At 43.3% G+C, this 22945-nt stretch overlaps 2 protein-coding genes across 4 annotated transcripts in view; one reads left to right on the forward strand and one right to left on the reverse strand.

The window, feature by feature from the left end:
• lrrc63 (leucine rich repeat containing 63) overlaps positions 1-12774 on the reverse strand; it is a 34360-nt gene extending 21586 nt beyond the window's left edge. For all 3 annotated transcript variants that reach the window (XR_013499885.1, XM_078232234.1, XM_078232233.1), the window contains exons 1-4: positions 12586-12774; positions 10043-10157; positions 5766-6161; positions 1682-1756 (exon numbers count right to left, since the gene is read on the reverse strand). Coding sequence is in view for 2 of the 3 variants with exons in the window: in XM_078232234.1 (XP_078088360.1) it covers positions 1682-1756; positions 5766-6161; positions 10043-10130 (559 nt within the window). In the remaining variant the exon portion in view is untranslated. The remainder of the gene's footprint in view (positions 1-1681; positions 1757-5765; positions 6162-10042; positions 10158-12585) is intronic.
• Positions 12515-22945, forward strand: part of lcp1 (lymphocyte cytosolic protein 1 (L-plastin)) — a 70650-nt gene continuing 60219 nt past the window's right edge. The window contains exon 1 of the mRNA XM_078232230.1: positions 12515-12833. The gene's annotated coding sequence lies outside the window, so the exon portion shown is untranslated. The remainder of the gene's footprint in view (positions 12834-22945) is intronic.

Raw genomic sequence — 22945 nt, forward strand, 5'->3', positions numbered from 1 at the left:
CTATGACTAAAGCCAATGTCTGCAGTCTTCCCAATATTTAATTGGAGGAAATTTCTGTTGATCCAACAGTGGATGTTGGACAAGTAGTCTGATTATTTAGAGACAGTGGAGAAGTTGAAAGTGGTGGAAATTGAGGTGGAGTTGGGTGTCACCAGCACACGTGTGAAAACTAACAGTACATTTTCAGGCGATGTCCCACGGGGCAGCAGGTAGACAAGAAATACAGCCAAGGATAATCCATGTGGGGCATTAGAGATAAAAGTGCAGGACCAGGAAGAGAAGTTAATGCAACTCATACTCTGGATACGATTGGACAGATAAAGGAACCAAGTGAGTGCAGTTCTATCCAACTTGGCAACAATGGAAAGGATATAACAATGAGAAGAGTGTGGAAGGATAGATTACTTTTGATAGGAACTTTGATAGGAGCCCATTTTGATGGGTACAAGCTATAGGATAATGCAGAATATAGAATTGCACAATTGGCTACTTGTAGATGAAAATAAAGATATTGAGGTTTGTTTGATTGTGGTTAATGTACTGGAGGTCAGTGACAACAGGGATGAAATGGGAATAGCCTATTTTGGTGGAAACATGATTGGAGGGAGAGAAATATAGGCACGGATTTGGGAGGCCGAATCTAAACTGAGCATCAAAGAACCGGTTATTGGCATGTGTGCCACCTGACAGCACTGTTGATTGGGTTTTTCCTGCTCTTTACCAACAGGTTACTGGACAATTTTGCACTTTGCCAGCTAGATGCCAGTGCCGTAAATGTACTGGTTAGAGGTATGGCTAGTGCTGGAGATCAAATCTTCAGCACTACCGTTGGCATGCTGGTGAATTAATGTCCATTTTTATGGACAGGACATGCCTTTGCTATATTGAGTGCACTTTGCCATTTCTTGGTATCACTGGGTCTGTATCAAATTACTGAAGATTGTCATCTTTGGTGTTGGGAACCTCAAAATGAGCCCAAGCTGGATCATCTACTCACCACTTCTGGCTGAAAATAGTTGCAAGTACCTGTTGTCACCGACCTCCAGCACATTAACTTCAATCAAAAAGACTCCAACATCTTTATTCTTATATACAAGTAGCCCATGATGCATATATATTCTATATTCTGCAAAATCCTCCAGCCCTATATCCCAACTTACACCCTCCATTTTAAGTTCAAACCCCAGATGCATGTTAACACTCAGCAAGTGATTTTATTTTTCCGTCACCTTGTATGCCACTGGATGTTAATTTTCTAACAGATGGTGAGTATCTCTAAGAAAGCGTGGATTCTTAAGGTTAACCAAGTTATGAATTTTGAGAGATCAGTTTCTGCAAATAAAGAGAGAGAGCCAGCTTATCTACATGTCTTCTTAAAACTGGCTCCTTTATTATTAATGAATTGTGCAATATGACTTCCTAAATATAAATACTACCTGACGTGTATTTATAATAGATTTTCTATATTTCACACTCTGCCATGAAATATCAACATTTAATTTTGTAGTATTTTCTGATACACTTCTTGTGTATTAAATGTTCTGTAACACTATATTGAACAGAGTATGATGATTTTTTTCAAAGGTAAAGCTGAGTATTGTGGCAAATGTTCTCCTGATGTGGTTATGTTATGCTTTTGCATTCCATTAGGGATTTATTCTTATCACAATATTTTCATTACCTTGGTGGCCGGGCAGTTCTGAGCTGATACCATGCCGAAAGTAATTTTCTTGGTTTTTAGCAGCAGCAATCATTTCTGGAACAATAAAATTCCAAGTTATTAATGCAAATTAATATTTATTACATTTACATTGTGAAAGTTCACTGGTGATATTATTTGTACTGGCAAATCTGTCGCATTTCGTGCTTAGGATGTAGGAATCAATGGGAAGGTCAGCAATTTGTTTCCCATCCTTATTTGCCCCTGAGAAAATGGTGATTGGTCTTCTGGTAATAAATGAGAAAAAACTAATGTTTGGGAGTTCTATGTGGAGCAAGATAGGACAGCGTCAAGGCAGGTTTTAAAAAAAACTTTGTTTGTGGATTGTGACTGACACATCTTGAAATTTAAAGTGCCAATTCTATCAATAACCAAAGGTTGGGATAGTTACATACAATCTTGGACATTTTGCACTGTTGTAATGCATTGGCTTCCTTGTGACACCTGAGGGGCCACATGTTGTTTCTCTCCCTCTGTACAGTTGGTTTGACTGGGGTCAAAGGGGAGATGTTCAATTAGGGTGGTGATCTTGTATGCCTGCTCTGTTGGTCAATCCTCGTGCCCACTCCAGCCCACAAACCTATGGGGTAAAAAGGGTTCTCCCTTCTCCCAGGATGCAGCAGGTGAGCTATGCCTAGCAACAGAAGCATAAACCAGCTCGCTTTGACTTAGTCCAACTTATTAAAAAAACTGGCCAAAGTCTACATAGATAATAAGATGGCACCTGTTGTTTTGATCAGTGAGGAACACAGGAAAGAGACAGATTTTACAGTGAAAATTGTATTCTATTCTTATTATGTAAATAAACTTATGGATTGACTAAAATTCGGCTGCTCCCTCCAATGCTTTAATACCTGTATAAAGTGGAAGCAATTAATCCAATGTGGAAATAAAGTCACTTTGAATAAATGAGTATACTCATTGCTGCTTAAAAAGCAATTGGCGGACAAATTGTACTGCCAGGAGCAAGTTTGAAGTGTGGTAAAGTGAACAAACATTAGCACACAACATCGCAGCACATTAATAAATCATAATCATATGGGCTAGTTTGGACACAGAACTAGTAATATCCTTAGAAGAGCACCTTTAATCCTTTGAGGTCAGCTCCTCTGACAAAATTCATGGATTCATGAAGGGAAAGTCGTGTTTGACAAATCTACTAGACTTTTATGAAGATGTCACTAGTGCGGTTGACAGAGGGGAACCGGTGGATGTGGTGTTTTTAGATTTCCAGAAGGCGTTCGATAAGGTGCCTCACAAAAGGTTGCTGCAGAAGATTGGGGTACACGGAGTTAGGGGTAAGGTGTTGGCGTGGATTGGGGATTGGCTATCTAACAGGAAGCAGAGAGTTGGGATAAATGGGTGCTTTTCTGGTTGGCAGTTGGTGACCAGTGGCGTGCCGCAGGGATCGGTGCTGGGGCCTCAATTGTTTACCATTTACATAGATGATCTGGAGGAGGGGACTGAATCTAGGGTATTCAAGTTTGCTGATGACACGAAGGTGAGTGGGAAAGCGAATTGCGTGGAGGACGCGGAAAGTCTGCAGAGAGATTTGGATAGGCTGAGCGAGTGGGTGAGGATCTGGCAGATGGAATATAACGTTAGCAAATGTGAGGTTATCCACTTTGGAAGAAATAATAGTAAATTGGAATATTATTTAAATGGAGAAAAATTACATCGTGCGACTGTGCAGAGGGACCTGGGGGTCCTTGTGCACGAATCGCAAAAACTCAGTCTGCAGGTGCAGCAGGTGATCAAGAAGGCGAATGGAATGTTGGCCTTTATCGCGAGGGGGATAGAATATAAAAGCAGGGAGGTCTTGCTGCAACTGTACAAGGCACTGGTGAGGCCGCAACTGGAGTACTGTGTGCAGTTTTGGTCCCCTTATTTGCGAAAGGATATATTGGCCTTGGAGGGAGTGCAGAGAAGGTTCACCAGGTTGATACCGGAGATGAGGGGTGTAGCTTATGAGGAGAGATTAAACAGATTGGGTCTGTACTCGTTGGAGTTTAGAAGGATGAGGGGTGATCTTATAGAGACATATAAGATAATGAAGGTGCTGGATAGGGTAGAGGTGGAGAGATTCTTTCCACTTAGAAGGGAAACCAGAACTAGAGGGCACAGCCTCAAAATAAGGGGGGGCCGGTTCAGAACAGAGTTGAGGGGGAACTTCTTCTCTCAGAGGGTAGTGAATCTCTGGAATTCTCTGCCCATTGAAGTGGTGGAGGCTTCCTCGTTGAATATGTTTAAATCACGGGTAGATAGTTTTCTGATCGATAAGGGAATTAGGGGATATGGGGAGCAGGCGGGTAAGTGGAACTGATTCGCTTCAGATCAGCCATGATCTTGTTGAATGGCAGGGCAGGCTCGAAGGGCCAGATGGCCTACTCCTGCTCCTATTTCTTATGTTCTTATGTTCTTAAAAGAAATGAAGAATGCCTCTTTTCCCGACAGCTCGTTAACAGAATCACTTTTTCTGAAATTCAACACTTCAAAACAAGGTGTGGCTGTGATTTTATTATGCATTTCACCTTCCATTTCTTACACTAACCATTTTTACAGCTTCTCTGAGGCAGCATGACAGTTTAGTACCATTTTCTGCTGATTTACAGGGAATTCCTGCTATGGGCCAATGCCCAAAACTAGCAGCTCTGAAAGCTTATAATTATTTGACATGGGACTCTTGCAAATATCAGAGACCTTCAGGTCCCTTGATCAGAATTGGATTTCAAACCCATTGATGACATCTTATTATTCTCTGCAGACCTGATGACAGGTGCCTATGCTGGGAGTCTGGTCAAAGGGAGGTTAAATTGCACCTGTGTTTCTCCTAACAGTCTCCTAACTAGTCCAAAAATAACAGACAGGACCTACGCATAACATTGGACAAAGACAAACAAAGGGATCCTTGACCCACACCTTAAGCAGATCAGGTTCTTTACATATATTGTTCTTTAGGGAAGGTATTCTGCTATCGTCACCTGAACTGGCCCATATGTAACTCCAGACCCAAAGCAATGTAGCTGACTCTTAACTGTCCTCTAAAAATGGCTAAGTAATTCAGTCAGTTGTGTTCAAAAGGGCAGATCATCACCATCTTCTCAATGGCAATTATGGATGGGCAATAACTGCTGGCCTTACTAGTGACAGCTTCATCCTATGAATTAATTTTTTTAAAAACGACAGCCCAAACACTTGTTTCAAATCCTTGCTACATTGGTTTGCACCGAGGCAACCACGTCTTCATGGAAAAGCAAAGATAAGCATTGCCTACATCAAAACAAATTAAGTGTTTATAGCAATCCCCATTCTGATCACAGCCACTTCTAATCTTGAGATCTCCAACTTCCAGATCCCCCCCCCTCCTAAATCCTGACACCCCTGACACCAGAGGAATCAATCGTTCCCACCTGTTGCTGCCCATGCCCCAACCACACCAAGTCCAATGCCACCATGTACCTGTGGGCAACTGCATTAGAGGCAGCCCAAACTTGCAGCACTTATCTCTTCAGCCTCCTGTTATGCCATTGGTAGTATAATGGGATCCAAGGCCCAATATCTGGAGCCCCTCAAGAGTTCACCATTTATGACCCAGGGCATGGAAGGGGTGAAGTAGGGTCCTTCAAAAATTAGCACTCCTGAATTTTTCCCCTTGTGTCAATTTTGTCCCCTTCTTTTCCTGTCCAGAAGATATAAACCCTTCTCTAAGGTAGAAGTCTTAGCTGCACTTGTGAATCTTTAATATGATTGTTGGTACATTCTTGTTGCAGAGCACAAGGCAAGTTACAGTATTTCCATTTTTAGCTCATCTCCACACACATGCTTCTAGAGGGGCTGTTGTATGATGATGAGGTGTAGGAACACTGGCAAATTTGTCACCCCACCTCCTTCTCCAATGTGGGGAAACTTTAGTCCCCCTACTTCCAAATACATTTTTCATCAGCTAATCAGGAAAATCTACTTTTAGCTCTACTTTCATCTTCTCTGCTATTAGGAGTGATTTTCTGTTTGCAAGCAACTTCCCCAAACTGTGAAAATACCCTACCAATAATACGCTGTCTCTCAGGGATTCGTTTTGACACTGCTGGAATATCATCAAAAGGCAATTCTACTATGTTCACTTTTTCCTGGTTCTGGCTCCACAGCTCTGCAGCAAGGAGTTTCACAATTTTTTTATAGTTGTAGCGGGATAAAACTATCTCTTTAGTTTTCAAAGGTGGAGCATTCACGCTAGGTTTCTGAAGAAAATGATCCAATCTGGACTTAGTCCGAAGGTCATCCTCCTCAAAATTCAGATCATCCTGTCTGCCTGATGTAAAATCAGAGAAAAGAAATCTTTTTGGAGCAGACGGTCTGGAGGGTATCTCTGGTTGGTTGGTAGAGGTCTGTCCTCTCTTGTCTTCACCATTGGGAGCTGATGCATCTTTCGGTGAAATTTTATCTGTAACATACATTTTTAAAAAGGCAGTAAATGGTTTAAAAAATACTGGAACAGAGTTTTTTCAAGTATACACTATTATACTGTAATCTTTCTGATGACTGGCAAAAATACTGTCACATGAGAAAACCGCAGTGCTGATAAATATAACCAATACAGCACAGCAAACACTTATACGTTCTGGCAAATTCTCTCAAAATGTTCACTGTAAATTTTCTGAATGCAACAGTTATATGTATGGAAAATGCAGCACAGAGATTGGCTAAAAAATGCCGTGAGGGAGAATGGAGTAGGATTTTGCTGTAATAAAAAAAGGACATTTTGCTATCAGTGACAATAACAGAAATAATTTGCATTTATGTAGTGCCCTTAATATAGAATATATATTGGAGCTTCATCAAATAAAATTTGACACCAATCCGCATAAGGAGATATTGGGGCAGATCACCAAAAACTTGTTCAAAGTGGCAGCTTTTAAGAAGTCACCGTTGGATGAGAGTTAAAGAGGCAGAGAAGTTTTGGGAGGAATTTCCAGAGCTTAGCGCTTTGCCAGCTGAAGGCATAGCCATCAATGATGTAGCAATTAAGATCAGGGATGTAAAAGAGGCCCGATTTGGAGGACCACAGCTATCTCACAGGATTGCAGTGATTGAGGGGATTATAGAGATAAGGAACAGCCAGCCCATGAAAGGATTTAAAACAAAGATGAGATGTGATCGGGACTGAAGACAGTGGCTTCATAGGAACATTGGATTTAGGAGCGAGAGTAGGCAATTCAGCCCTTCAGGCCCGCTCTGCCATTCTATATGATCAAGGCTGATCTTCATCTCATCCTAACTCCACTTCCCTACCTTTTCCTCATAGCCCTTTATCCTGCTTTTGATCAAATATTTATCTATCTCTTTCCTGAATCCATTGATTGATTCTGTATCTACTGCACTCTGGAACAGTGAGTTCCATAGATTCACAATCCTCTGTGAGAAGTAGCTTCTCCTTAGCTCTGTCTTGAATCTCTCCCCTCTTACTCTACAACTATGATCTTTTATCCTAGACTGTTCTAGAAGGGGAAACATTTACTTTATCAATCTTATTGAGTATTTTATGTACCTCAATCAAATCCCCCCTCATTCTTCTGTCCTCCAGTGAGTACAGGCCCAAGCTACTCAACCGCTCCTCATGCGACAGTCCCTTCAAACCTGGAATCAATCTAGTGAATCTGTTCTGAACCGCCTCCAGTGCCACCACATCCTTCCTCAATAAAGGTGACCAAAACTGAATACAATACCCCGTGTGATCTCACCAATGCTTTATACAATTGTAACAACACTTCTCTACTTTTATACTCTAGACCCTTTGCAATAAATACCAAGATTCCATTTGCCTTCCTTACAACATTCTGCACCTGCATACCCACTTTTTGAAACTCACACACAAGGACACCCAGATCCCTCTGCACAGATGCTTTTGTATCTGTTTCCCATTTAAATCGTAATTTGTCCTTTTATTTTTCCAGCCAAAATGGATATGCATTTATCCACATTAAACTCCATCTGCCAGATTCTGGCTCGTTCCCCTAGCCTGTCAATATCCATTTGTACACTTTTTATCTCCTCCTCACAGCCTGCTGTCCCACCTATTTTCATGTCGTCAGCAAAGTTCGCTATGTTACACTCTTGTAAATAGTTTGGTCCAAGAACTGCGGGACCCCACTAGTAACAGATCGTCAACTGGAGAAGGACCCATTTATCCCAACCCTCTGCTTTCCATCAGTTAGCCAATCCTCAATCCAAGCCAATGCTCTAAGCCCAACCCCTTAAGATCTAACCTTCTGGATCAGTCTCTTGTGTGGCACCTTATTTAGTTGGGCAAAATTTCTGTTCATTCAGACAAACAGTCTAACAATTTAGAGATAATGAAGGAGCTCAGAGAGGTACAGTGAGATAGTATTGGGTGTCATTAGCATACATGTGGAACCTGGTGCTGTGTTTTCAGATATGTTATAAACCTCATTCACTAAACTTTCCAAAATACATTGGCTGGAATTTTACTACCTCGCCCGTCATGGGAATCGGAATGGGCGAGGGATGGAACATGGAAAGGTCCGTTGACCTCAGGTGGGATTTTACGGCTTCTGGACGAGCGAGACCGTTAAATCCCATGCATCAAACCTGATATTTACAGGAAGGTTTGGGGAGAGCAGGGGGTTGTGTCGACATCTGGTAAAATACAGTAATGTTGGGAAAATGCAGGTCCTGCTGAATTTATCATTGGGATACTCCAAGCCTCTCTCAATCTCAACATTATAATGAGCTACCAAGGGAGCTGAGTTCCATATAAATATTCATACAGGAATCTTAATTTGGCCAAGACATGAGAATAGATCCCTTGCCCTTCTTTGAAATAGAGTCAAGAGGTTTACAGCATGGAAACAGGCCCTTCGACCTAACTTATCTATGTGCCCTTTTTTTTTAAACACTAAGCTAGTCCCAATTGCCCACGTTTGGCCCAAATCCCTCCATATCCATCTTACCCATGTAACTGTCTAAATGCTTTTTAAAAGTCAAAATTGTACCCTGCCTCTACTACTACCTCTGGCAGCTCGTTCCAGACATTCACTGCCCTCTATGTGAAATAATTGCTCCTCTGGACCCTTTCGTATCTCTCCCTTCTCACCTTAAGCCCTCTAGTTTTAGACTTCCCAGCCTTTGGGAAAAGATATTGACTGTCTACCTTATCTATGCCCCTCATTATTTTACAGCCCTCTATAAGATAACCCCTAAGCCTCCTGCACTCCAGGGAAAAAAGTCCCAGTCTATCCAGCCTTTCCTTATAACTCAAACAATCAAGTCCCGATAACATGCTAGTAAATTTTTTCTGCGCTCTTTCTAGTTTAATAATAATATTTCAATGATAGGGCAACCAGAACTGTACACAGTATTCCAAGTGTGGCCTTACCAATGTCTTGTACAATTTCACAAGACGTCCCAACTCCTGTATTCAATGTTCCGACCAATGAAACCAAGCATGCCGAATGCCTTCTTCACCACCCTATCCACTTGTGACTCCACTTTTAAGGAGCTATGAACCTCTACCCCTAGATCCCTTTGTTCTATAACTCTCCCCAACACCCCACCATTAACTGAGTTAGTCCTGCTCTGGTTCGATCTACCAACATGCATCACCTCATGTTTATCTAAATTAAACTCCATCTGCCATTCATCAGCCGACTGGCCCAATTGATCGAGATCCAGTTGCAATTCTAGATAACCTTCTTCACTGTCCACTATGGCACCAATCTTGGTGTCATCTGCAAACTTACTAACCATGCTTTCTAAATACTCATCCAAACGTCCTGGGATACACTTCATCAGGTCCCGAGGATTTATCTACCTTGATGCACTTTAAGAATTCCAGCACCTCTTTCTCTGTAATATGTACACTGCTCAAGACATCACTATTTATTTTCCCAAGTCCCCTAACACCCATGCCTTTCTCAACAGTAAATACTGATGAGAAATATTCATTTAGGATCTCACCCATCCCTTGTGGATCCGCACATAGATGACCTTGTCGATCCTTAAGAGGAAATATTGCCATAAAATATTTTCTGTCAACCCCACAGGGTCCCGGTTGAATCCAAAACATAGCGCCTTTGCCAGTGCGGCATTCCTTCAGTCTTGCACTGGAGTGTCAGCTAGAGGTCTTGTGCTCAAGTCTCTGGTTTGAGCCTTGAACCCACAGCCTTCTGGTTCAAAATCAACAATGCAACCAACTGAACCATAGTTGACACTATGACACAGTATTTACAATTACATCCGCAAATCTGGAAATAGAACTGATCAAGATCAGATCAAGATCAAATCCACTGAAACTAATGTACTCACTGGGAGGTCTACTGGGTTCACAGGGTTTTGGAGGTAATGCGTCTTTCGGTGGCAATGGTCTACGAAGAAGCTGTGGATATTTGGACATATTGTGCTTGGTTCAAACCTGCAGAGACTTTTTTTAAAGAACAGTTAATTGAAACAAAACATCATATTTTACATTAAACAGAGCATACATGTCATGTTAAATTAATTAGTTAAGGGAATCGCAAATAAGACTTGTCAGTTGTTCTTTTAACAACTGTTTTGCATTTATTTATTGTAGCCCTCTGTGATATTGAAAAGAAACCTTGACATGCAGTTGGGTGGCACCATTCGCCAAAGTGAAAGAACTTGAACTTAAAGTTTATTTTTATTAGTGTCACAAGTAGGCTTACATTAACTCTGCAATGAAGTTACTGTGAAAATCCCCTAGTCGCCACACTCCAGTGCCTGTTCGGATACTCCGAAGGAGAATTTAGCATGGCCAATTCACCTAAACACACATCTTTCAGACTGTGGGAGGAAACCAGAGCACCCGGAGGAAGCCCACGCAGACACGGAGAGAATATGCAAACTCCACACAGTGATCCAAGCTGGGAATCGAACCCGGGTCCCTGACACTGTGAGGCAGCAGTGCTAACCACTGTGCCACCGTAAATAGTGCCTTTCAAGTTCTCAGGATATCCGATTTATCTTACAATGAATTACTTTGAGTGTTTGGTGGTACAGAACTTTAGTATTACTGAAATAAGACATTTTGTCAAAGTTTTTCATCTTGTACGATTCAGGACAACTGCAAGAATACCAATGTCATTGAATCATAGAATCCTTACAATGCAGAAGGAGGCCATTTGGCCCATCAAGTCTGCACTGACTCTCTGATAGAGTATCTTAGACAGGCCCTCTCCCCGTAACCCACACATTTACCATGGCTAATCCATCTAACCTAGACATCATTGGTCACTATGGGGCAATTTGCCATGGCCAATCCACCTGACCTGCACATCTTTGGACTGTGGAAGGAAACCGGAGGAAATCCACACAGACATGGGGAGAATGTGCAAACTCCACAGAGTCACCTATTGCCACTTTTGAACCTGGTTCCCTGGTGCTGTGAGGCAGTAGTGCTAGGTGTCGTGAGGCAGCAGTGCTAACCACTCTGCCATCATGCTGGGGGAAAAAAACAACTTTATACTATTTGAGAAGAGAGTGCTGATTGATTGACAAGTCATAGAGTCATCGAGCAATACAGCATGGAAACAGGCCCTTCAGTCCAACCGGTATATGCCGACCATGTGGTGCCCTCCCAGCTAGTCCCAAGTGCCCGCTTTTGGCCCATATCCCTCTAATCCTTTCGATGTACTTATTCAAATGCTTTTTAAATGTTGCTATTGTACCTGACTCAACCACTTTCTCTCGCAGCCTATTCCATATTTGCACCACCCTCTGCATGAAGTTGTCCCTCAAGGTCCCTTTTAAATCTTTCCCCTCACTTTAAACCTATGCTCTCTAGTTTTCAATTCCCCTTCCCTGCGAAAAAGACAAAGTGCGTTCATCCTATCTAGGCCCCTTATGATTTTATACACGTTAATAAGGTCACCCGCATTCTCCTACGTTCCAAAGAATAAAGTACGAACCTGGCCAATCTCTCCCTATAACTCAGGCCCACTATCCAGTACAGGCACACTTGCCTGCACTGTAAGCTACATATATACCAATACACAGGGCTTTGTTCTTTGTGGACGGAGTGTGTACACACATTGTGCCTGTTTTCATCTAACCCAAATAAATGATAGCCATTTGCTGGAATTACCTTACTCCATCACCTGAGGATTGTCAAAGACTCTTGACTCATGGGATCTCAGCTTTATTGAGTCTGGCTGGCATTTCAATATGCACACTATAGTAAAGCAGTGCTCGGACCTACTCGGTTGGCTTCACATTGCCTGCAAACTGAAGCTTTGACAGTGATTCTGGGAACTGCGGTCGCCGGTCCAAGCCCAGCCCCGGCCAAAGCTCAGAACAAACAGCCGCAACTCCGGCCCCGAGCTCCGGCCAGCCCCGACCCCGAGCTCCGGCCAGCCCTGACCCCGAGCTCCGGCCCCACGCTCCGGTCAGCCCTGACCCCGAGCTCCGGCCCCACGCTCCGGTCAGCCCCGATCCCGAGCTCTGGTCAGCCCTGATCCCGAGCAACCGCTCTAACATGGCCCCCGAAAACGACCCCAACAATGGCCCTAGCAACTGCCCTATCAATAGCCCTAGCAACCGCCCCAACAACGGTTCTAGCAACCGCTCCAACAATGGCCCTGACAATCGCCCTATCGATAGCCCTAGCAACCGCCCTATCAATAGCCCTAGCAACCGCTCCAACAATGGTCATAGTAACCGCCCTAACAACGGCTCGAGCAACCACCCCAATAATGGCCCCCACGATGATCCTAACAACCGCCCCTGGCTCACTCCGGGCGCCAGACTCAGACCTGCATCTGTGACGGCGGGGAGCAGGCTTCTTGTGGCTCACCCTCCTCGCCAAAACAAACCCCTTTTGTGGGAAACGCTACCTTTAAACTCCGGGCATTGGAGCGGGGCTGTCCGCCGGCATGTTTCTCTTTAGCCAGGAGAGGTGGGCCTGTGCAGGGACTGGGACGTCACTCAGATCCCCATCGATAAACTCCACTGTACGTGCTTTCCCATTCAGTGAGGCGGCAGCTTGTCGCAATGGACCGGCAACATTTTACATACAGAAAGGGGAGGGGGTACTTGCATCCAGTTCCAACTCCGTCCGTGGATGGGCAAGAAACACTTGCAGGTACTGGACCAGCCCTGAAAGAATTCATTGCTTCCCTTGGAGATAATGATGTGAAACGACTGCAAAAATCAGGGGACAGGTTATTTCAGATAAACAAATTGCTGGCCGTAAAATCTAACATTGCATTCCGTTGTTCATCTGCATTGGCTTGAATCATTAATAATCATTTAAAAGGCTGTTGAGTGGAAAATAGGGGAAACGGGGATTTGCATGGACTGTAGGAAAAGGATACAGCCCGTTTTCTAAAGTCATCCTCTATTCACTCAGCGCGGAGAAATTAAAAGCCAATTCTGCTCCTATTTTGGGATATGACAGGCTGAATTGATTTCCCTTCGATCGACTGGCTTTTTAGATGAAACTGCAGGGTGACCGGTATGTGTTCGCACTCTTGTCAAGAGCGGTACCAATCATTGTTAAATCACTGAATTACATGCGAATGTCTGAAAAAAACTTTGTGCATGAATATTTTGCAAAGCAGCAGAAATTTGGTCTACTGAACAGGATTTCTAACGTCAGCTATCCGGTTGCTGCATTGCTGCACGATGTATATTGGAATTGGGAAGTCTAAGACCAGAGGTCAATGTAAAATACTCAGTATGCAGAGAGAGTTTTAGCAGACGGTTATTAATGCGCAGGTTGTTGGAGCATTTAATCACTGATTGAGGCACAGGCGACTGCACCTTTTCAGGTAGAGCAGCACCCCGGGGAGGGGGCAAATTTGTGGGATTCGTTTTGGATTGCTCTAGCCAAGAGGTACACGTGTGACCAAAGGTGTCACCTTCTAGTTCGTTTCTTTTTTTCATTTGCATGTTGAGGCCTGAGTTAGCTGTCTTGTAAATGCTGCCAACAGCCAGCTCTCCTGGCCCATATGGCTGTTCTATTCCAACATCAACTTGTGGATGAATTTAAAACTTCTGCCAATTCATGGACGAGACTGAAGCCCATCCTGCTTGGTTCCTGGGTGGAGCACCCACCAATAGCTCCCACTGGTACTCTGCATGCTGATTAAATATGCAAACCTGGGGGCCAGTTTGACCATCACCATGTAGTTGTAAGGGTCAGTTACAAAGATATGTATGGGTAACAAACTAGGATCATTATTTCAGTTATTATTGTAAGCATGACAGAATTCCATCAGGCTAAGGCTTCCACAACATATGTTTTTAAAAAATCAAAGGACCCCATTCAAAGATTCTAAAAAATGAACTTGAGAACAATGTGTTATTTTTAATTCAGATAAGTAATGTTTCAGTATTCAAATTTTGATATTTGATTTATTATTGTCATGTGTATTAGTATACAGTGAAAAGTATTGTTTCTTGCACACTATACAGACAAAGCATACCATTCATAGAGAAGGAGAGAAGAGGGTGCAGAATGTAATGTTACAGTCATAGCTAGGGTGTAGCAAAAGATCAACTTAATATAAGGTAGGTCCATTCAAAAGTCTGATGGCAGCAGGGAAGAAGCTGTTCTTGAGTCGTTTAGTACTGTTGTATCTTTTTCCCGACAGAAGAGAGTATGTCCAGGGTGTGTGGGATCCTTGAATATGCTGGCTGCTTTTAGTATGAAAAGAAGTGTGTCAATATTTTCTCTGTCTAATTAGAATTGATGAGTAGAAGGGTAATGGAAGATGTGATCCTATCTCCAAAGTGTCCAGGGAATGTGGGTCTACATCAGGATGTGGAGATGCCGGCGTTGGACTGGGGTAAACACAGTAACAGATTTAACAATACCAGGTTAAAGTCCAACCCTGTTTGAGAGCAGATTTCCACTTCATCTGACAAAGGAGCAGCGCTCCGAAAGCTAATGATATTTGCTACCAAATAAACCTGTTCTACATCAGGAGCCAGAGCTTCAGGGCAAAGTCTTTGCGATATCTGAAAGTCCCTGGGTCACACACTCCATAGAGTGGGAAGTCAGGCGAATGGTTGAGAGAGAGAGACGAGATTAAGCAGATGACAGGAGTTGGTGACCATCTTGGGCTGAAGCAAAAGAAACAAGCACAAATGCAAACCTGTAGATTCCTTCAACTTGCCTGGTAGCTACATGGTTTTGGATATGCAGAAGATAGCAACAGTGAGTTGTGGGTTGGGTAGTAGGTTTGAGCATAAGAGGGAGGAAAAATGAACTTGCATTATTATAGAAGTTTATTACACCCTCAGGGTGTCTCAAGAAGCCTCAATCAATAAATTACTTTTTGTGTGTTACCATTGGCAGGCAGCAACCAATTTTGAGCTACAAACACCCAACAGCTGCATGACCAGTCCATTTGACATTGGCTAAGGGAGGAATGTTGATCTCAAACTCCCTTGTTACTGCATTAAACTGTCGGCCTAGGTTAAGTGTTCAAGTTTTCGGAGTGGCACATGAAGCCACAACCTTCAGACTGAGACAAGTGTTCTAACCAAGCCAAATTGTAGAAATCTCAAATGATCATATAAATTTGTACCAGATTAATCCGTTTTATCTGTGAGAAGGTGCCACAGATGGTTCAGACAGTTCTCCTTCATTGTTTGAGATCTAAAGCAAGCAAGAGAGCCTTGTTAGCCCACTTAAACTTTGTTTGTGACATTCTCAGTTTGTAGGATGGCAACGTTTCCTGGACTGAGCTCTCTGAGCAGGAGGAAGTCCTGCTCAGAGAGCTGTTGGCCATTTTTATTACTGCAGTGCACAGGAGTAGGACTGCAAGCAGCCCCTGGAGCCTAAGTTCTGGGAGTATAGGACCACGTAAGTATTGGGGGGGGTCTCAGCGCAGGAAGGGAGATGAGGTTCCCTCTTCCCACCCAAGGCCTGAATAGCATTCATTTCCCAGCTTTGCCCCTGCTCCTGAACCCTTCCTGCCAGACTGAAAATTCAGCTGAGTGGGAAATGGCCCTCAAATGGTCAACAATTGGCACTTAAGAGTGTAAATTGGGATAAGGGCATAGCCCTCGCCCATCCAGGCATAAAATTGCAGACAGGTGGGTCGACGGGAACCTAGTGGGAAGGCCATCTAGCAAATTTTATGGTCAAACTCCATGCCCCCCTCCTACCCTCCAAACCGGTGGTGGGGAAATGTAAAGTTCAAGTTCTGCCCAGATTCATAAACATTGTGCTGAGTTTACTTGTTAGAAATAACAACAAAAAAATTCTCTCTGTAAACATGACCCTTTATTTGTTCACCTCATCAGAACCTCAGTGTTGTGTTATCGTATGGCCTACATTTTATTCAGTAAGAAGTCTAACAACACCAGGTTAAAGTCCAACAGGTTTATTTGGTAGCAAACGGCACTAGCTTTCGGAGCGCTGCTCCTTCGTCAGGTGGAGTGGGAGGTCTGCTCACAAACAGAGCATACAGAGCCACAAACTCAATTTACAGAATAATGAGTGGAATGCGAGTCTTTACAGCTAATCAAGTCTTAAAGGTACAGACGATGTGAGTGGAGAGAGCATTAAGCACAGGTTAAAGAGATGTGTATTGTCTCCAGACAGGACAGCTAGTGAGATTTTGCAAGTCCAGGCAAGTTGTGGGGGTTACCAATAGTGTGACATGAACCCAAGATCCCGGTTGAGGCCGTCACTCCTCATGTGTGCGGAACTTGGCTATCAGTTTCTGCTCAGCGGCTCTGCGTTGTGTGTTGTGATTAGCTGTAAAGACTCGCATTTCAATCATTATTCATTATTCTGTAAATTGGGTTTGTGTCTTTATATGCCCTGTTTGCTGTTTGTTAGCAGATCTCCCACTCACCTGACGAAGGAGCAGCGCTCCGAAAGCTAGTGGCGTTTGCTACCAAATAAACCTGTTGGACTTGAACCTGGTGTTGTTAGACTTCTTACTTTGTTTACCCCAATCCAATGCCGACATCTCCACATCATGACTACATTTTATACCCATGATTCACTGTTTCCTTACCTCATTATGTTTGCCTTCTGTTTCCTCATCTATCTTTGTGGTTAACCATTCGCTGGTATTTTGCCAACTTGACTTCTGTGTAACTTGCGTATTAACTGGGTTTAGTTGTCCAAAGGGAAGATCTTTCCAGTCTACAGAGGAGACTCATTCTCCTTCCCTCGACCTCCTGCCCCAGTTGGGGCAGATTCTGATCTCATCGGTTAAAGAGATATGACTACCAATCCTGCCAACCCATTCTCCTGCTCTCCTTGGCATTCTCTCCATCATTTATTTCACAAACCGTAGACTTGTGTTGAGATTCAAGTCTGTAGCAATTTGACAAATACATCATCTTTTCCACCTTTGGTGGAAGCACTTTGCCAGGAGGTGCTTGAATTTCTTGTCTTACATTTGTATTTTTGTTTGTATTTTACTCTCTTATTCTTAACTTGCAGCAATGGCAGTACACCAGGCTGGGTTTCGCACAGTTGGCAAAAGGGGTTACTTGCAGCATGGCTGCAAACTGCTTTAATTTGTATTCTTCAATCATTTTTATAGCTTTTTTTTACCCCGCTGAGGCCCCAGTTACACAAAGCATTACCTGACCACTTCCTCTGATGAACAGGAACTGAGCTGTGTACAGGACACAAGCTGCAGCACATTGTCATCACGAGGCATCGGGCCACCTCAATGATTCCCTTTAATGCTCAGTGATAATGTGCTGCTTTCATGCCTTCATTCCCACCTTCCAGGAAAACATGCAAAGTAGTGGAAGGATTCACCAGCAGCAGCATGAATACACTTTCTGTGGCTTTAATGACCACGTTAGATCAATAGGGTGGTTTCTCCTCTGACAGGAGAACTTTAAGGGTTCTACAATCCCTGAAGCCCACAGTCTCACCCACTGGATATATGGACCCCCCCCGGAATAGCTGGGAGTCTCCTGGAATCAACATCAATCTCCCGATGGCTATTGAAAGCACCCTGGAGATTTCAAAATCTTATTTTAAGCAAATAAATAAATGTGTCGCAAACTGGTACTGATGCAGGTTGCACACTGCAGTCATCAATGTCTGTTTTTCCCCACTGGCTAAGCTCTCACATGTAGTTGGAGAGAAGAGTAGACATGAGTGGCGGATGGTGACTGCCATGTCTCTGGGTTCAGTTTGTTTGGTAGGAGGCTGGGAGGCCCGTCCCTGCTCTGGGAGGTGAGGGGAAAGCAGTGTTTCTGCAGGAAGCAGGCAGGGACAACCGGCCGTGGTCCCAGGCAAATGTTACAATGCCGAGTCTGCCACTAATGTAACCATCAAGAGAGACTGACTGGAGGGCGGAAACTGGGGCAGTGGCTCATTAGCGCCGTGTGTCCCTGTTTTGATTTGATTTATTATTGTCACATGTATTGGTATACAGTGAAAAGTATTTTTCTTGCACGCTATACAGACAAAGCATACCATACATACAGATGGAGAGGGTGCAGAATGTAGTGTTACAGTCATAGCTAGGGTGTAGAGAAAGATCAACTTAATGAGGTAGGTCCATTCAAAAGTCTGATGGCAGCAGGGAAGAAACTGTTGTTGAGTTAGTTGGTACGTGTCCTCAGACTTTTGTATCTTTTTCCCGGTGGAAGAAGGTGGGGTCCTTGATTATGCTGGCTGCTTTTCTGAGGTAGCGGGAAGTGTAGACAGTCAATGAATGAAAGGCTGGTTTGTGTGATGGACTGGGTTTTGTTCACAACCTGTTGTTGTTTTTTTGTGGTCTTGGACTGAGCAGGAGCCATACCAAGCTATGATACAACCAGAAAGAATACTTTCTACGTTGCATCTGTAAAAGTTGGTGAGAATTGTAGCGGACATTCCAGATTTCCTTAGCCTCCTGAGAAAGTAGGTGAGCTACCAGGATGTTGCCTGGTATGGAGGGCATTAGCTATGAGGAGAGGTTGGAGAAACTTGGTTTGTTCTCACTAGAGTGACGGAGGTTGAGGGGAGACCTGATAGAAGTCTACAAGATTATGAGAGGCATGGGCAGAGTGGATAGTCAGAAGCTTTTTTCCCAGGGTGGAAGAGTCAATTACTAGGGGGCATAGGTTTAAGGTGCGAGGGGCAAGTTTTAAGAGATGTACGAGGCAGATGTTTTACACAGAGAGTGGTGGGTGCCTGGAACTTGTTGCCGGGGGAAGTAGTGGAAGCGGATTCGGTAGTGACTTTTAAGGAGCGACTTGACAAGTACATGAATGAGATGGGAATAGAGGGATATGGTCCCCGGAAGCATAGAGGGTTTTAGTTAAGTCGGGCAGCATGGTCGGTGCAGGCTTGGAGGGCCGAAGGGCCTGTTCCTGTGCTGTAATTTTCTTTGTTCTTTGTTCTTTCTTAACTATAGAGTCGCATGGAGAGATCAGGACAGGTTGTTGGTGATCTGGACACCATTTCCACTTTGTCCCCGTTGATGTAGACGGGCATGTTCTCCACTACACTCCCTGAAGTCAATGACAATCTCCTTCGTTTTGTGGACATTGAGGGAGAAATTATTATCGTCACACCAGTTCACCAGATTCTTGTCGTGTGGTGTGTGTGTGTGTCTGCCTCTGTATGTGTGTTTGTATCTGCCTGTGTGTGTGTGTGTGTAAGCGGGGTCCATGCCAGAAAGGGGCGCGGGGTGCCACCTGATCACAGTTCCATCAGGCATCGACGTGCAGCCATGCCCGGAACAGCCGGTTGTTAACCAGGACAGTAACAGAAAGTATTTTTCGGCATCAAAGGATCCCACCCCCATCAGAGGATCCCACCCCCTCTGTTGTGCCTGATGCTTTTGAACAACATTTTAGCAATAAGTATGCTATTGACCTGAGGTAGAATTGATTTTGTGGCATTATTTTCCAAAGAAAGGAACTTTCCAATTGATATTAGTTCGATGACAGTATTAGACATAGGTCTGTTTTTCTTTGCACTGATTCTACAATGGTGTAGATTTTTACCTGAGTTTGATTTAATTTTAGTTTAGTGGGTTTAGTTTTCTACCTGAGAACATGGTTATAAAAGCCATTGGTGTCATGTAATTCACCATGGAGAAGGTGGTGGTCAGGGAGCACACTGAAAGAATTGCAAGATATGGAACAGTGAATTAATGTTATGATCTTTGGTGTGTGTATTTTTGCCATTTGTGCTATGATCATCACCATGTTTGTTGTTCGTGTATCTGTTTTTTCCCTAGTTAGCGTGCTTCAGGGATACTGAAGACCTGTTGACTGAGCCTTATCCTAGTGAAACTGCATCAAACCATTTTACAGCTGTCGTTCAGTGTTGGCTTGCAGAGCAGACCATCCAGCCATTGACTTTTGCTGCTATGTTACTCCATGCATGTTACTGGCAAAGGGTGTTTCATCCTGCTGCCCACTAATCTCTGAGCAGGCTTTTGTGAGTTTTCAGTTGCCAACCTGCAGTATTTCCTGGAACTAGCATCAAAGCAAGTCAAAGGATTCAATGCCGGCACCTTGGACTTTTAACCCAAATTTTGTACAGCAATAGTGGAAGTATTCATGACTGATGTCCTTACTTTGTCTATGACCTGAGGTGTGACTGACACCCATTCTGTATACAATTTAGTTTAAAGTAGACATCATCAGAGAGATAGGTGAGCAAGCAAGCTATTTTAGACAAGTCAATGGTGACAGCTACATCAGAGGAGAAGGTGGTAGCCAAGGAGTACAGACACTTGATGCATCTGGTTCTTTGAGTTCACATTGTCTAATCTGATCTCCAGGCAAAGTTAGTTAAAATTTGACATTTAAGCCCCTAGTCGGGGACTGCTAGAGAAAGAAAGAGAGAAAATGGCATTTGTTCAGCTCTCTGCGAGGTAGCCTGCTAAGGGTTAATGTCAAAGAACATAACCTTAGTCCAGAGAGTGAGAGGACACCAGGGCAGAGGACTAGGACAGGGCCAACACTAGAACCACAGATTTCTTCCAGCTTCCTCCATAGCCAGGTTAACAATATTCATTCAGGAAATATATTCCCCATTTTTATTCTTTGTACAACGCCCATATTGAATTTCATTTGCCAAAATTCTGCGACTTGATTGCACCTGCTTCCCGTCCTAAATCAGACCAGCATGGATTGTGTTATGAACACAGGACAATTTCATAAGTTATTAACTATAGTTGCTCCAGTCCTTGTTATCTGTTATACTGTACATATCTCCCCAGTAAAGCAGTATACCCTTACTCAGTGCCTGCTGCTCCCTCTTTTTCAGCCAATTGATATCAAGTCTTAACAAAGACTTGTGCCCGAAGTTAGTGGACCAACCTTTCATGTGGAACTTCAGCAGAAGGTTTTGAAGAATTGTTGCAGTGTATCTGAATCTTAGAGCAGCATCTTGGCCCCAACCATTTCAGCTGCTTTATCAATGCCCTTTCCTCCATCACAAGGTCAGAAGTGAGAATGTTCACTGATGATTGCACTGTGTTCAGTTCCATTCACAATTACTCAGAATCAGATAATAATGTTGTTTGTACCCATATGCAGCAAAGCTTCAGCTGACTAGCGGCAAGTAACATTTACATCAGACAAGTGCCAGACAACAATCATCTCCAACAAGAGAAAGTCTAACCACCTCCATGTGACTATTCATTGGCATTACTATTACCAGCTTCCGCCATTATCAACATTTCAGAGTCAGCATTGAGTAGAAACCCAACTGCACCAGCAACATAAATGTTGTAGTGAATAGAGCAGGTCAGAGGCTGGCTATTAAGTGTGAGTCACTTAAATTGATTCTCTGCTGTTTCTTCAATATCTACAAGGCATAATTCAAGATTGTGCTGGAATGCTCTCTTGCTTGGATGAGTGCAGCTCCAACAACCAAAGAAGTTTGATATCATTCATTTGATTGGCTTCCCATTCACCATCTGAAATATCCACTCCTCTGCCATGGGCATACTGCAACTGCTCAATAATTGTATTGTGGCCTGATGGTCCATAACCTCCTCCGTTGGTTGCAGCAAGTTGCCTTGGCTTCTTGAGAAACACAACCCAAACCTGCAACCTCCACCACCTCAAAGGAGGGTGTAGGAGGAGCAAGTTACAGGAACACCATCACCTCCAATTCGCACACCTCTGTGATTTTGAAATGCATCGCCAATCCTTCAACACTGGGTAAAAATTCTGGAACTTCCTTCCAAACAACACTTTGGGAATATTCATCACATAGATTGCTGCAGTTTAAGCTGAAAGGGCAGCACTATCTTCTGAAGGGCAAATAGAAATGGACAAAACAATGCCGACCTTACCAGTGATGCCCATATCCCAAGAAAGAATTCCAATATCCACTTGCAATGCCACTCTATTAAATAAGAGGCTGGTCAGGCAGCAATTGTCCTCTCTGAAACCATGTCAGTCTTCATTTGTTGATAAGTTGGTTAATGCTGTCATTGAAATAACTGATGAGAAAGCTTCATGTAAACGAGTACATTAACATTTGCACAGCATATTGCAAGGCCTAGATCAGCACAGGAGTTCTTCTTTACATTGGAGAAGTGAGTTTATCTCTCTGCAAACGTGACTGACTCTCTCTGGTCCTAACTTTTCCACTTCATAAATCCACGATGCTATAAAATATTTGTTCAGGTCACGCACCTCAACAAAAATGCTAAACTTGTCAATCTCCTATCTCACTGCACAGTGCAGTCTTCAAGTGAGGCTGGGTTAAGAGAAAAGGGATCAAAGTGGGGTAATGGGGATAGGGCCTAGGTGCGATTGTTGTCGGTGCAGGCTCAATGGGTCGCATGGCCTTCTTCTGCACTGTAGGGATTCTATGATTTTTATGCGAGTGTACAAAAGTAATTCAGCCTCTATTTTAAAGTCACACATTCTGCCGTTATTTTTAAAGTTCGGTTATAAGCCCTTTGGCCACATTTCCAGTTAAAATCACCTATGTAAACTTGTCACTCTGTAACCACACTTTTCTGTCAGTGGTCTAAATGTAGTTCCTCCTGGTGGCAGTGCGTAATTGCACACAATTGTATAGGCAGTTTCTGATATAAGGATGGACATAGGAATTTAGAATGGGAAAATTTGACAGTAAGAGTCCACGGATGTAAGATTTATAAGTATGAGAAGTTTAATTGCAAAAGATCTTTTATAATACAGGTTAACTGTTTATCAGTTGGCTTGAATTCTTGCATTTGTTATGACCACAGCAGATGTTAATTGCTAAACAAACCAAATCCCAGAGGGAAACTTGGCTTA

Source organism: Mustelus asterias, chromosome 17 (assembly GCF_964213995.1).
Source record: "Mustelus asterias chromosome 17, sMusAst1.hap1.1, whole genome shotgun sequence".
NCBI lineage: Eukaryota > Metazoa > Chordata > Chondrichthyes > Carcharhiniformes > Triakidae > Mustelus > Mustelus asterias.